General features: G+C 41.3%; 1 protein-coding gene across 1 annotated transcript in view; it reads right to left on the bottom strand.

The window, feature by feature from the left end:
- The window catches only part of GCLC (glutamate-cysteine ligase catalytic subunit), a gene marked incomplete at its 5' end in the record, with an annotated part of 22,942 nt that extends 13,889 nt beyond the window's left edge, over positions 1-9,053 (bottom strand). Inside the window, 5 exons of the mRNA XM_017739304.1 lie at positions 4,201-4,337; positions 4,429-4,487; positions 5,238-5,351; positions 7,923-8,105; positions 8,896-9,053. Coding sequence (XP_017594793.1) covers positions 4,201-4,337; positions 4,429-4,487; positions 5,238-5,351; positions 7,923-8,105; positions 8,896-9,053 — 651 coding nt within the window. The remainder of the gene's footprint in view (positions 1-4,200; positions 4,338-4,428; positions 4,488-5,237; positions 5,352-7,922; positions 8,106-8,895) is intronic.
- Between the last annotated feature and the right edge of the window lie 3,772 nt (positions 9,054-12,825).

Below are 12,825 nucleotides of genomic sequence, written 5' to 3'. Positions count from 1 at the left end.
CTTTCCCCAGACAGTGATATTTGCCTTCCCTTCCCTTTTATGTTTATTCCAAACCACATTAAATCTGAGATTCAACATGGTTTCTAGGCAAATGTCCCATTACAGACGAAAAGAGCCTGGCTGTCTTCTCCAGGAGGGCTACAGGCACTGCCAGTGCAGGCCATCCTAGCCCAAGCTCATCAGGACATTATTTTTAACCCTGGAAATGCATCAAACCAAGTTGTAGCTTGGTGTGCAGTAAGAAAAACAGGAACAAAAACCAAACCAACAAGACTACCCCCCAAACACGAAAGGAAGTACATATACTACAAACTACCTTACAAAAATAGGTGGGCAATACATGTTTTCTTCTAGTCAGTTATCAGGAATTATCAGTTGATACAGAAGCAGCTGCCTGCCTTGTTTTCATTCTCCCTTTGATGATAACAGGACTACTGAATTTGAATTTGGCCACTGATTACCAGAACGTAATAAAAAAATCTAACAGTATGTAATGGTAATGTAATAGTAAAATAGTACTCCTCTAAAAAGGAATTTAATAATGTTCTTAAAGTTCATACAATGACTGAATAAGGCTGGATTTCTTTTATTGGTCTTAAATGAGAGATGGCATAAAACAAACCATGCCAAACTAACACCTTGTAAAACCATAGAGTATTATGTACACCTTACTATCTCATCAGATTCTCCCTGATTTGCCCTAGTGACAGAAACTATATGTAGCAGCTGTCAAGAACTTTTATTTATACAGCTTTTGTAGTTTCTCAAGCTCAAATGGAGTGCTTTTCATGAGGTTTTCTGCCCCTGCTATGAAACAAGAAGAGCTTGGAGAATTTCCTTTAATTCCATAGAGAGCTAACACTAGCCTCTTCCTAGCTCTGCTTCCAAGACTGCAGTGGCAACAGGCATATTTTATCAAGAGACAAATACACCATGATTACCTAAGGTGTTAGTCAGTGCCCAACATCAGAGAAACATTTAAAACAAACAGAAAATGAAAGGATTAAAGCACTCTTAATATTCAGCACCTGGACTTAAAAGGAAGATACTGTAAGACAGGAATACTCAGGCAAATAACTAAAACCAATAAAAAGTGGGCATGTCCAAATGGGAGAAAACAGAACCAAAAACATCTCCCAGCACACAGTTAGAGAAGACAACTACCCTCATGGATCTGGTAGGTTTGCGGTACAAGCAGTGAGAAGACAACTCTTTAGCAGATAGATACAAATATTTAAGAATGAGAAAATTTATACAGGAGGTCATGATGTTTGTAAATGAAATTAAATTATACAAAAGCAGAAAGCTACTTATTTTTAAAAATATTCCCACAACCTCTTGCTTTTGCAGTTCTAAGGGTGCAGAAGGAGGAAAACACCCCAAATCAGTAACTACGAAACCTCTTCCATTCCTACAAGACTGCTCAGTTTCCATCTCTAGTGTCCTTTGGTAATGCCTGAAAGATGACCAGACTGGAAGATGACCTTTCACGCTTGAAAAGTACTGGAGTTTCAGGAGCAGGTGCTTGATCAAATGTGGTTTGACCAGTTCAAGAAACCCTCTCAGCAAGTCATCCAATTACATTTGAATATTAGCAGAAAATAAACATAATGCAAGCAAATAAACCTGGTGTGTTGGACTGACCCTGGCTGGATGCCAGATATTCACTAAGCCACTTTATCGTTCCCCTCCTTTGCTGGACAGGGAAGAGAAAATGTAACAGAAGGCTCAGGATCAAGGTAAGGCCAGGGAGAGATCACAGAATCAATTAGGTTGGAAAAGACCTCTGAGATCACAGAGTCCAGCCTATGACTGAACCCCACCTTGTCAACTAGACCATGGCACTGAGTGCACATCCAGTATTTCCTTAAACACCTCCAGGTACAGTGATTCCAACACCTCCCTGGGCAGTCCATTCCATTATCTAATTCACCCCTTCTGTGAAGAATTTCTTCTTGATGTCCAACCTGAACCTCCCTTGGCACAGCTTGAGGCCATTTCCTCTTGTCCTGGCACTGGTTGCCTGAGAGAAGAGGCCAACCCCCACTGGGCTACAACCTCCTTTCAGGTAGCTGTAGAGAGGGATAAGGTCTCCCCTGAGCCTCCCTTTCTCCAGGCTAAACACTCGCAGCTCCCTCAGCTGCTCCTCACAGACCCTTGTGCTCCAGACCCTTCACCAGCCCCACTGCTCTTCCCTGGACTCACTCCAGCCCCTCAATATCTTTCTTGTAGTGAGGGGCCCAGACCTGGACACAACACTCGAGGTGTGGCCTCACCAGTGCTGAGTACAGGGGGACAATCACTGCCCTGGTCCTGCTGGCCACACTACTGCAGATACAGGCCAGGATGACATAGGCCTTCTTGGCCACATGCTGGTTTATGATCAGCTGGATGTCAACCAGCATCCCCAGGTCCTTTTCCACTAGGCAGCCTTCCAGCTACTCTGCCCCTAGACTGTAGTACTGCATGGGCTTGTGGTGGCCAAAGTGCAGGACCCAGAACTCGGTCTTATTGAACCTCATGTAATTGGCCTTGGCCCATTGTTCCAGCCTGTCCAGGTCCCTCTGCAGAGCATTCCTACCCTCCAGAAGATCAACACTGACCTGACTTCATGGGGTGAAGATCACTCACCAGTTATTCTCACAGGCAAAACAGGCTTAACTTGGGGAAATTAACTGACTTTATCATGAGTCAAATCAGAGCAGAATAATGAGAAATAAAAACGAAATCTTAAAATCCACTTCACTCCTGAATTCTCTACTTCCTCCCCTCCCAGCCATGCAAGAGAATGACAAATGGGGGCTGCGGTCAGTTCATCACACATTGTCTCTGCTGCTCCTCCCCGCCCCCCAGCACAGTCCTCCAATGAACACGTTCACTGCTCCAACATGAGTCTTTGTCCTGGCGTCAGCTGGGATTATTAATTTTGTTCCTAGTGACTGGGTACAGTGCTGTGTTTTGGATTCACTATGAAAATAATGTTGATAACACACTGATGTTTTAGTTCTTGCTGAGCAGGGCTTACTCTAAATTAAGGACTTCTCAGTTTCCCATGCTCTGCCAGTGAGCAGGTGCACAAGAAGCCAGGAGGGAGCACAGCTGGGACCTGAATTGGCCAAAGGGATATCCCACACTATATGGCATCATGCTCAGTACATAAACTGGGGGAGTTGGTTGGGAAGGGCTGATTGCTGCTTGGGGACAGGCTGAGCATTTGTCAGCAGACTGTGAGCAACTGTATGGCTGAGCACCACTTTCTTCTTGAGTTTTATTCCCCCCTCTCTTATTTTCTTTGCCATTATTATTGTATTTTATTTTATTTCAATTATTAAGCTGTTTTTATCTCAAGCCACAAGTTTCACCTATTTCTGATTCGCCTCCCCATCCCACCAGGGGCAAGGGGGTGCATGTGTGTGTGAGGGAGTGATGGCACGGTACTTATTTGCTGTCTGGGTTTAAACCACAACAGCCCTTCCCATGGGCTACACTTAATCAACTGCTCCAGCTGGGGTCCCTTCCACAGGGTTCAGTCTTTCAGGAACTGAGTGCTCCAGCATGGGTACTCCATGGGGTGACAGGTACTGCGTCCTTCACACATCCACCTGCTTTGGTGTGGGGTCCTCCAGAGGCTGCAGGTGGATCTCTGCTCCAATGCCAGTCTCCTGCCTCACCATGATCTTAACTGCAGGCTCCAGGGGAATCTCAGCTCCATCACCTTGAACACCTCCTCCCCCTGCTTCTTCATTGACCTTGGTGCCTGCAGAGCTGTTCCTCTCACATATTCTCACTCCTATCTTTGCAGCGTCACTGTGCAGTTTTTTCCCTCCTTCTTAATGTATTTATCTCAGAGGTGCTACCACTGTCACTGGTGGGCTCAGCCTTGGCCAGCAGTGGGTCTGTCTTGGAGCCAGCTGGTATTGGCTCTGTTGGACATGGGAGAAGCTTCCAGCACCTTCTCACAGCAACCACCCCTTCAGCTCCTCTGCTAGCAAAACCTGGCCACAAAACCCCAATATACTTGGATTTGAAGACTAGAATACTAGACATACCATTTGTTCTTTTATCTCCCCTTTTGCCACACCGATGTAAAATGCATCAGTTGAACTATGAAAGTGGAAGTAGACATAAGACAAGTCTTAAAAAGGGAAGCATTTACAGAAGACAATGTGCAGTAACATCTTGAAAGCAGATGCACTTTACCTGGAGACAACAGTTTCCCATTCCAAAACCCATAGCATCCATATATATGTAGTCTGGCTTAGCTGCCTTTGCTGCTTCTCCATCATCATTAGGAAATGTTTCAATAAAAGGTGATGGCGTGTTCTTATCTTTAAATACTGTGTGGAAGATACAGGCACTCAGTAACTCAGAGCATGAGACTAAACAATTATTTTGAAAAAGAACAAAGATAAGACTGAATTTACTCACTTGGTACATTTATCACAACCTTCTCTCCTCTTCGGTGTCGAATGTTTCTGGTCAGCGTACTACAAAAGAAGAAAAGTTTTTTGAATTATATCAAATTTTCTCTTTATGCAAATATTTTTGCAGCTACCTTCTCAACAATTTTTAGGGTTTCAGAATGTCAACTTTCTATTTATTTTGAGCATTTTCCTTCAGGAGGCTTCTTTTCCTAGTTTTAAGATAGACTGTAACATACACAACACTGAATTTTTCTCCAGTAAAGTCAGTCTTATTTTGATGGACTTCACAGTACTATGCTGATAAAACAGTCAGAAGTAAAAGGCTACGGACCTGAAGAATACAAGAGCAAGTTAAAAGGTATGCTTAGTTTTTAAACAGAATGATTTTCATAGTCCAAAGTCTCAGCTTACAGTGAGAAGTACATGGTCCATTTCAGAGTAACTAGGCCAAGCTACTGAGTACAGAGATGTCACTGTGACACACCTAAGCAAGAGCTGGATTAACTGTGATGGAAGCATTTAGGCACAGGATTTCAAACTGGAAACCAGTTTGCAGTAGCAAAATCAACACTTTTTGCACCATAATAGCATGAACTACTGCATAAAGTTCCTTGAATTTAACAGTGTATTTTCTTAAGACACTTTGAAAAGAAAATACAGGTCATCACAACCATTTCTGTCCAAGTCAAGTCCTTGTGATATCTGCAGCAACTAGCTACTATTCCAGTAATGCACAGAATTTGCAGGTTTGTCTATGATATTTAGGCACAGAAAAAATACTCAACTTCTCAAACTTCACAAAAATATTCTTACCTAAATCTAGGATGTTTATTGATGGCTTCATCTGGAAAAAAGAGGGATTTTGAAGCTCCTCCTTCTACTGGTGTTGGCTTATATTCCGGCAGTGTAAACCCAGGACACCCTAACCTATGTAACACAACAATGAGATCCAAGCTGTAATGAAAACAGACTGTGATTTTAGAGCGGTCGGATGATCAGATTAGTATTCTAGTAGACAACCAGCCAACAACCAGCTTCTGCAGTGGTTAACACAGCCTTTTTTTCAAAGAAACCCCACTAGTCTATCATTAGACAGCAAACATGGACATTTTCAGTGGCTGAAGCAGGAAACTTCAGTACTGTGTGGGGTACACACACATTCTAGTGTGTTAGTGCTTGTTATTAATACTGACACGCAGCTGCATTCTGTGCTTTAAAGTTTATCTAGAGGATACAGGTTAACTGCCAAAGTAATTTATCCAGTTCTGCTCTTAACAATCTACCCCTTTTAAAATACATACTTAACCAACTCCGTAAGAATTAGTGGTAGTTTCAAGTGGTACACATATCCTAAGTCTTTTAACACTTCTATAGCTCTGGAAACCCCAGTGAGGGGAATGTCATAAGCAAAGAAAAATTGCAGCTATTAGGTGTAAAATGCTGAGAGATATGCAAGATAATCAGAATACACCTCTCCCCCTCGGGAAACTCCATTTTAAGTTTCAGAGTCACCTGAAACAAGAATAAGCTTTCAGTACAGCTGAGACAAAGGAACATTTGACAAGGTTGAGGTAAAGTAGCAGATTAGTTTCTCCATGTTGCACAGTAAAAAGGGGAAAGATTGTGTTATCTTGAGAGGCTCTAGTATTTAGATGGTTACAAAAAGTTAGCTGATAAAATTACAAACTACTCAAAACATCAGGAAACACTCACATTTCCAAGAACACTATTTATGCTCAACACAATTTCAGTATTTCAATATTGTTTCTTCTTCCTGGTTTCAGTGTGTAAGTTGTCCTACAACTTGTAAACCCAACTTCATCACTTACCTAAATGCTACACTGTGAACTGCAGCCCTCCAGTCCTCAAGAAAGAAAACAATTTTCTGGTCCAGTAGTGAGGATTCACAAATTTAGGAACTAGGGACACTCATTTAGTATCTAAGCTAGATTTTTAAAATATTTAAGCATTTTCAAATCATTCACTTTTAACTGAGTTGTTTTAATTTGAATAAGCTTACTTCTTTACTTTTCTTCTGTCTGAACTCTAACAAGTTTTTTTGTCTTTTCAAATGCACAGATTTTATTATTACATGTGTACATGCACAGATGCACACAGGCGTACGTACATGCTGTTGTAGAGACAATGTGGCAAAAAACTTCAATCCCATGAAACCTCAGAAATATATAACCTCAGACTCCAGTCACACCAGCAGGGACTTGAACGGCAAGATAGCAAAAGGGAGAAATAATAAACTAAATTAGGCTACCCTAGGGACAGCAATCTCTGAGGGATTGACCCCTAAGTAATAAACAAACTACATTTCATGATTTACTGGCTTTCACTGAAGTCCCATGTACCGCTCCTACAGTGACGTAAAAAGTACTTATCTGTATCTACAAAGTGATGAAGAACTCTTCTCCCTTTAGTCCCTGCAAGACTGGGTCCAAAATGTTTGTATGTAAAATTTATTAAATGACATAATGTAGTTGTAAGGTTGCAGGGGAAAAAAACCCAATTCTGTAATACACTGAGAACTACTTAACCACTTTAATAAGCTCTTATTACATCTAGTACCACTAATAAAGTGAAAGTAAATTTTGTCAACAGTGTGTTCTTAAAACAGCATTCATGGGGCATTATGCAGACATTTTGGCACCTTTACTGCTAAGTCATATTTTGTATTGTTCCTCCTCTCAGCAAGAAATTTGGGCTATCACACTCTGTATTACACAAGAAACTAGCCAGTAAGGCCAGCTGCTTCTCTTCTACTGCAGAGAAACTTTTTTATCATTATAAGCATAATTACCTTCATTCGCTTCACTGACCAGGCTACTTAGAATGAATGTAATACATCTCTGCCTAGAATTATATTTGAAAGGAATGTCACAAAATACAGTTTCTCCTAGATAATGAAGCTCATCCTGAATTTAATTTCTTCAGTAACATCTTTACAACAATAAAAAGGATGAAATCTATCCTTTCTAAGGGTATTAACCCAGGAGAGATGCTCTCCTTTCTAGTTTCAGTAAGTAGAGTATTGTATAATAGAAGTACTAAGTCCAAGTGCTCCAACCTACCAGAAGCTTGCATTTAATTCAGCGAAAAAATAGTATTAAAAATTGATCAGGTTAGCCATGTTTTGCAAAACTGCTACTTATAAAGATCAAAGTTTGCAAAATAGGTAAAGAGAAACCTTTTCTATATAATTTTCTGTATCAACTCAAGAAGGCGGACTACTCTCTACTTAGCACTTTATGTTACAAATATTCAGTAGTCTCTCCTAATACAAAATCGTCACAGGTTAGAAGCAACTTAAAAATATAGAAGATGCTTATTTGCTTGTCTCATGGCAAGAAAAATTTTAGGAAACATGAGTGGAACATCAAGCCAAAGTATTTTAATCAAATAATATTTTTCTCTGTTCCCTTGAACAGTTTAGCTATATGCAGTAAGGAGAAGAGGAAACATGGCATTACACTTCAACAACCATCTCACCTTGGAAATGATGTCACTGTGCAAACAGCCTCATTTTCTTTAAGTACAGAAGCAGCCTCTTGCCGTCTTTTCCTCATGTTGTCTTGCACAGTGTTGAATTCAGACATGGTTCCCCCATATGGCTGTCCAGGTGTCCCTTCAATCATGTAACTTCCATATTCTGGTCTCCAGAGTGTTGGGTGACTATGATGAAAGAAGAGCGACATTTAAATATTTGTGCAACTTCAAAAAACATTATTTGTGAGAATTTCAGAAATTAATACCACTTGCGAGAAAAATCTCCTATACTTGTATATTTGACAGAGGAACACAATGTACCTTGCAATGTAGCTCACCATCAGGAAGTGGTGAAAAGAAAGCAAGGCGCAGTTTGGCAGTAATAGCGCTGCTGTGTAGTACAGTAAGCAGAATTTGCCTACACCAAAATTGCAGTCACCCTTAGCATCTGTATCAAGCTTTGTTTTTCGGGGTTTTAACTGGAACCAGAAAATACAGATCACTGCTGTTTTTCCACAGGAGAGGATAGGGAAAAACGTCCCTGCTATTCTTACATCTACATTTCTAGTTCTTCCAAAAATGGGAGAGTGCTCCTACAGACAACAGGCTTCCCCTATACAGCCCTCACTTGCTCCTGTAGTCAAGAGATACGGGAGCAAGTGCACACACATGTATATTTTATGGGACATGGATTACTGTGTAACACAAAATCAGAGCAAGACAAAACAAGTACCCGCACTGCAACTTTTGTGGGCTCACCATTACATCCTCCTTTATTTCAAAGCATAATACAAAAAGTGCATGGACTGCCTGCAAGTCTGCTCAAAATCTTTCACTTCCTGAACCCCAGATTTATCTGAAAATATCAGTATCTGTGGTTTACAGTTTTACCAAGAGCAGACTTGAATGTTAAGCCAGGTTAACAAAATTTTGCACAGTAGGATAAAAAAAAAAGAAACTGGAAACAGCTACTCACTTGGGGTTTACCTTCTCCCCCTTGTCTTGCAGTGTTTGAAGAACTTCTTCACCACAGAGTACCAAGCGCACTTTCTTATTTTCATGGTCAAATTTTACCAACATATATTCCACCTTGTAAATAATAAAAACAAAACAAACAATTAAACAGTAAGGTTTTGTTCAGACACAAACACATTGGCACACAATTTTAAGCATCAAGTGAAAAAAAAGAAATCACACTGAACTTCATGTAAGTTTAAAAAACATCACTAACTATGAATGCAGTAGGCAATCCTAGCAAAGATGGCTGCAGGCTTATTTCATCTTGAATAAAGAATGGAAATGCCTTGAAATTTCTTACCCTCCATTTCTAATTGGAGACACTTCACAAAAAAACTCCTGAATTTGTATTTGCCTTCACATTATTTTTAGACAAGAAAAAATTAAAACATGCAAGCTATATGCAACCCACAAACATTTCACTGTCATCCCATCAGTCTCTGCTGCCGACAAAAAAAAAAACCCCAGACAAACAAAACCACCAAAAGTCGTTCTACAAGACATCCATTTACACCCATCACTTGTGGCAGCTATTACGGACTAGCACTGTGTCTCATTTTCACCACAGAAAGCCCACAGCTGTTGGTGACAGCATCAGTCCTCTCATTATGACACTCCAGCTCTTGGCATAGCACAGTGGTTTTCACCGCTGCTTGATCCAGCTTTGGTGCCACATTTTCTTCCCCTCCTGCCCAGCACCATACCTCGCCCCCACAGCTCTGCCTCCTCGCCCCTGTCCCTACTCCAGGCTGCAACCCACACTAGATCCAACAAGCTACTCGTGACAGCAGTGCTGCATCCCAGCACTAGAGAATATGTTCCTCCAACAGACATTATCTGAAAGCAGCCAAACCTGGAACACCCTCATCTCAAACTTCCTGATCTCCCTGCACACTTGCTGTCAAAGCTCCCATAAAGACTTTCAGAGTGCTACCCAGCACAGCAACTTAACAGCTGCTTATAGCCCTTCAATACTTATGGATACACTCTATTTGCTAATACCTCTAGGTCAGAGGATGCTTAGCAATGTTCCGGGAAGTGTAAAAGACAAACCAGCTCCCAGGTGCGATGTGTTGCCTACCATGTGGAAACAGAAGTCACATATGGAAATGCATTGCCAGAGGATGGGCTTTCAAACCCTGGTTGGACCAGCAGTTACAGGCAGTGCCTTTTGTTGGAGGCTCTCGAACCACTGCCTCCAAGACTTCCAAAAATCATCTAGTCCAAACATCAATTTATAGTTAAAAATTCAGGTTGCAATTTCACAGCTAGGACTATCACTGTGCTCCTCAGTTTCATTTTCCAACACTGTCTAGAGCCACATCCCTCTGTATTTAACAAATGTGACTGCTCCAGTCCCAGGAGTTCAGACTCACACAAGATGCTCATGTTAAAGTTGCAGCATACCAACTCATGGCAATTTCTATTTTGTACAGAAGTCTGATGAAAATAGGAAAGCAGCTTGCCAAAACACAGGGAACTTGTGCTGTATTTCACAGCACACTGTAAAGCAGATTTGTGATCTTCACGTTCTTCGGCTGCTTCAGTGTCCATGGAAGAGTTATTGCTTACTACTGTGACAAAAAATACAATCCTCTGTTGGGATTTGTGATTAAATCACAAGCAGTATTATCCAACAGTGTTTGTAATTCTACAGAATCTGATCAGAGACAAACTCTGGAAGGACTCATCCAGCAATTATACACATTTACTGTATGTTTTCTAAGTTCAAATTTTAACCTCTTAGAGAACAAATGATGATTTCTAGTTTCTGTGCAGATTGCACTTTCTTGCACAGTATATTCTGTCAATTGTGTGTATTATGCCGCAATAATCTACTTGCGATAACTACAGACTATAGTAACCAGAACACAGTCGAGCACTGATTTCGTTATTACCCAGCAGCAGTCTCTCCAGTGTCATTTGACCCTACTATTGGAAAGAAAAAGGGACTTCAAGTTTCCCTACCATGTTCAACATCATCTCCTGCTTTGTAAAAGTATCATTCTCACTAGGAGCTGGCCTAATCTAGAAGGGGTATCCAAGTCCACAGGTGAGAGTCATACAGATGGATACAGAAAGGGCATCAAGCTGGACACATGCCCGGCCTCCCCCCAACATTGCCTGTAGGAATGGGTAACAGAAGGGATAGCACAGGAACTACAGCTGCTATCGAGGGACCCAAAAATTGAACACTTGTCCACCTTTACATGAGTATGCTACTGTGATTAGCCGCCTTTCCTAGAAATCCCTCTCCAAATGCAGCTGTAATGAGCTGGTGGTGAGAAGACTGTACTTTTCTATAAACCAAATTAATTGCAAGTTTCAAAAAAAAAAAAACCCCAAAAAAACAAACCATGCCAAAAGTGTAAAGAAACACTAAGCCAAGAAGGCAAACCCAAAGAAATCAAAGTGCTTCATGTTTCAAGTACAGTAGAGAATATATTGCATTTATCCATTCCAGCTTTAGAAACAACTATTACTTTTGCCTCCACAAACATTGACTAAATCTTCAAAGCTTAACACACGGATGATCTGCCATTAATTTTAATGAGAAAAGAAAAAACTTCAGATGACTGCCAACAGTTCTGAGTAACCCACAGAGCATCTTGACAACAGAGGGACTGGCTGAATGGGCACCCTTAAAGAATGTAATTTCAGCTCATTAAAAGATTTAGCCTACAGCTACAAAGAAAGAAACAAATTCAGAGTTCACACACTTTTACACTCAGCTTCAGGTCATCATTCACAGACTTCTCACGTGTTTTTTATCCACAACAAAGTTCAGAGAAATGCAGCCAAGCTGAGAGAATCAGCATGCCTGGCAGAGATTCTAGTCCAAAGGCCAAATATAAGGGGCTTCACCCAACATCCATAATTCATTATTTTGCTGAGCTCTTTAGAGTTCACTTTTCTCTAAAATTTTAATTAGGCTCCTTAGCAAGAAGCAAAATACACATCAGATCAAACTACTGATGCAGATGGCTGACCAGCAGCCTTGCTTAGAGCCAGTGAGGACAATGTGGCCTGTCATGGTAATGAAGGTGGCCACTTTGGACCCATGCTTCCAGTCAGTGCTCTCATCGTGCAGCAAACCCTACACATCTCTGTCTTCTGGCTGGCACATGCTGCAAGGCTGCTGATGACAGGACATGGCCTCCCAGCCTCTCCCTGCAGACAGACATGCTCTGCACAACCTCAGTGGACTAATCTCTCCAACCACCCCTGGGTCTGCCTGGCTCGCAGAAGTTCTGTGGTACCTTACCAGGCAAAGGAACTACAGTTTGGCCAGCATGGTTGCAAAGTGAAAGCCGAAAATCCAACACCCCACCCCCATCCCAGAGCAAGCCTAAACAAATTATTGTTCACAGTTAAATGCATTAAAAAAGCAAATACATTCTTAGTTAAAGCAAATACTCGGAGTATAACAGAAGTACCCATGAGCCAACACAAGGAAAAACTGTTCTTTAGTGGGCTCCTTCCTCTTAATTACTGGCTTGCAATGTAACTTCATCTACAGAGCACTTCCATGCCAGCTCCGCTCCACTCCATTGCCGAATCTTCTCAAGAAGCAGTATGCTTCATTAGTTTGCTAGCAGAACAGCACCCAGAATGGTGTTACTTCACTTACTATCACCTTTTCTCACAGTTGGCTACCAAGAAAATTTCAGGCTTTTGAAAATTCTTTGATACCGCCTCTGTAAATACAAGTGAGACCTTGAAGCCTCTCACTGTGGAGAACCACAACCAGTCTCTACTCATTAAGGCAAACAGTTGTGCTTGACTTGTCTGGCGGCAAAATGAAAGATGACAGCTCTCTGGAAATGGGTAAGCATGTCTGAAATTGTGTTTGAATGCCTGAGTTATTTAACCATAATTACACATATTA

This window comes from Corvus brachyrhynchos, unplaced genomic scaffold (assembly GCF_000691975.1).
Source record: "Corvus brachyrhynchos isolate BGI_N302 unplaced genomic scaffold, ASM69197v1 scaffold136, whole genome shotgun sequence".
NCBI classification, from domain to species: Eukaryota; Metazoa; Chordata; class Aves; order Passeriformes; family Corvidae; genus Corvus; species Corvus brachyrhynchos.
Note: the sequence above shows the minus strand (reverse complement) of the source record. Positions and strands in the feature narration are given on the sequence as shown.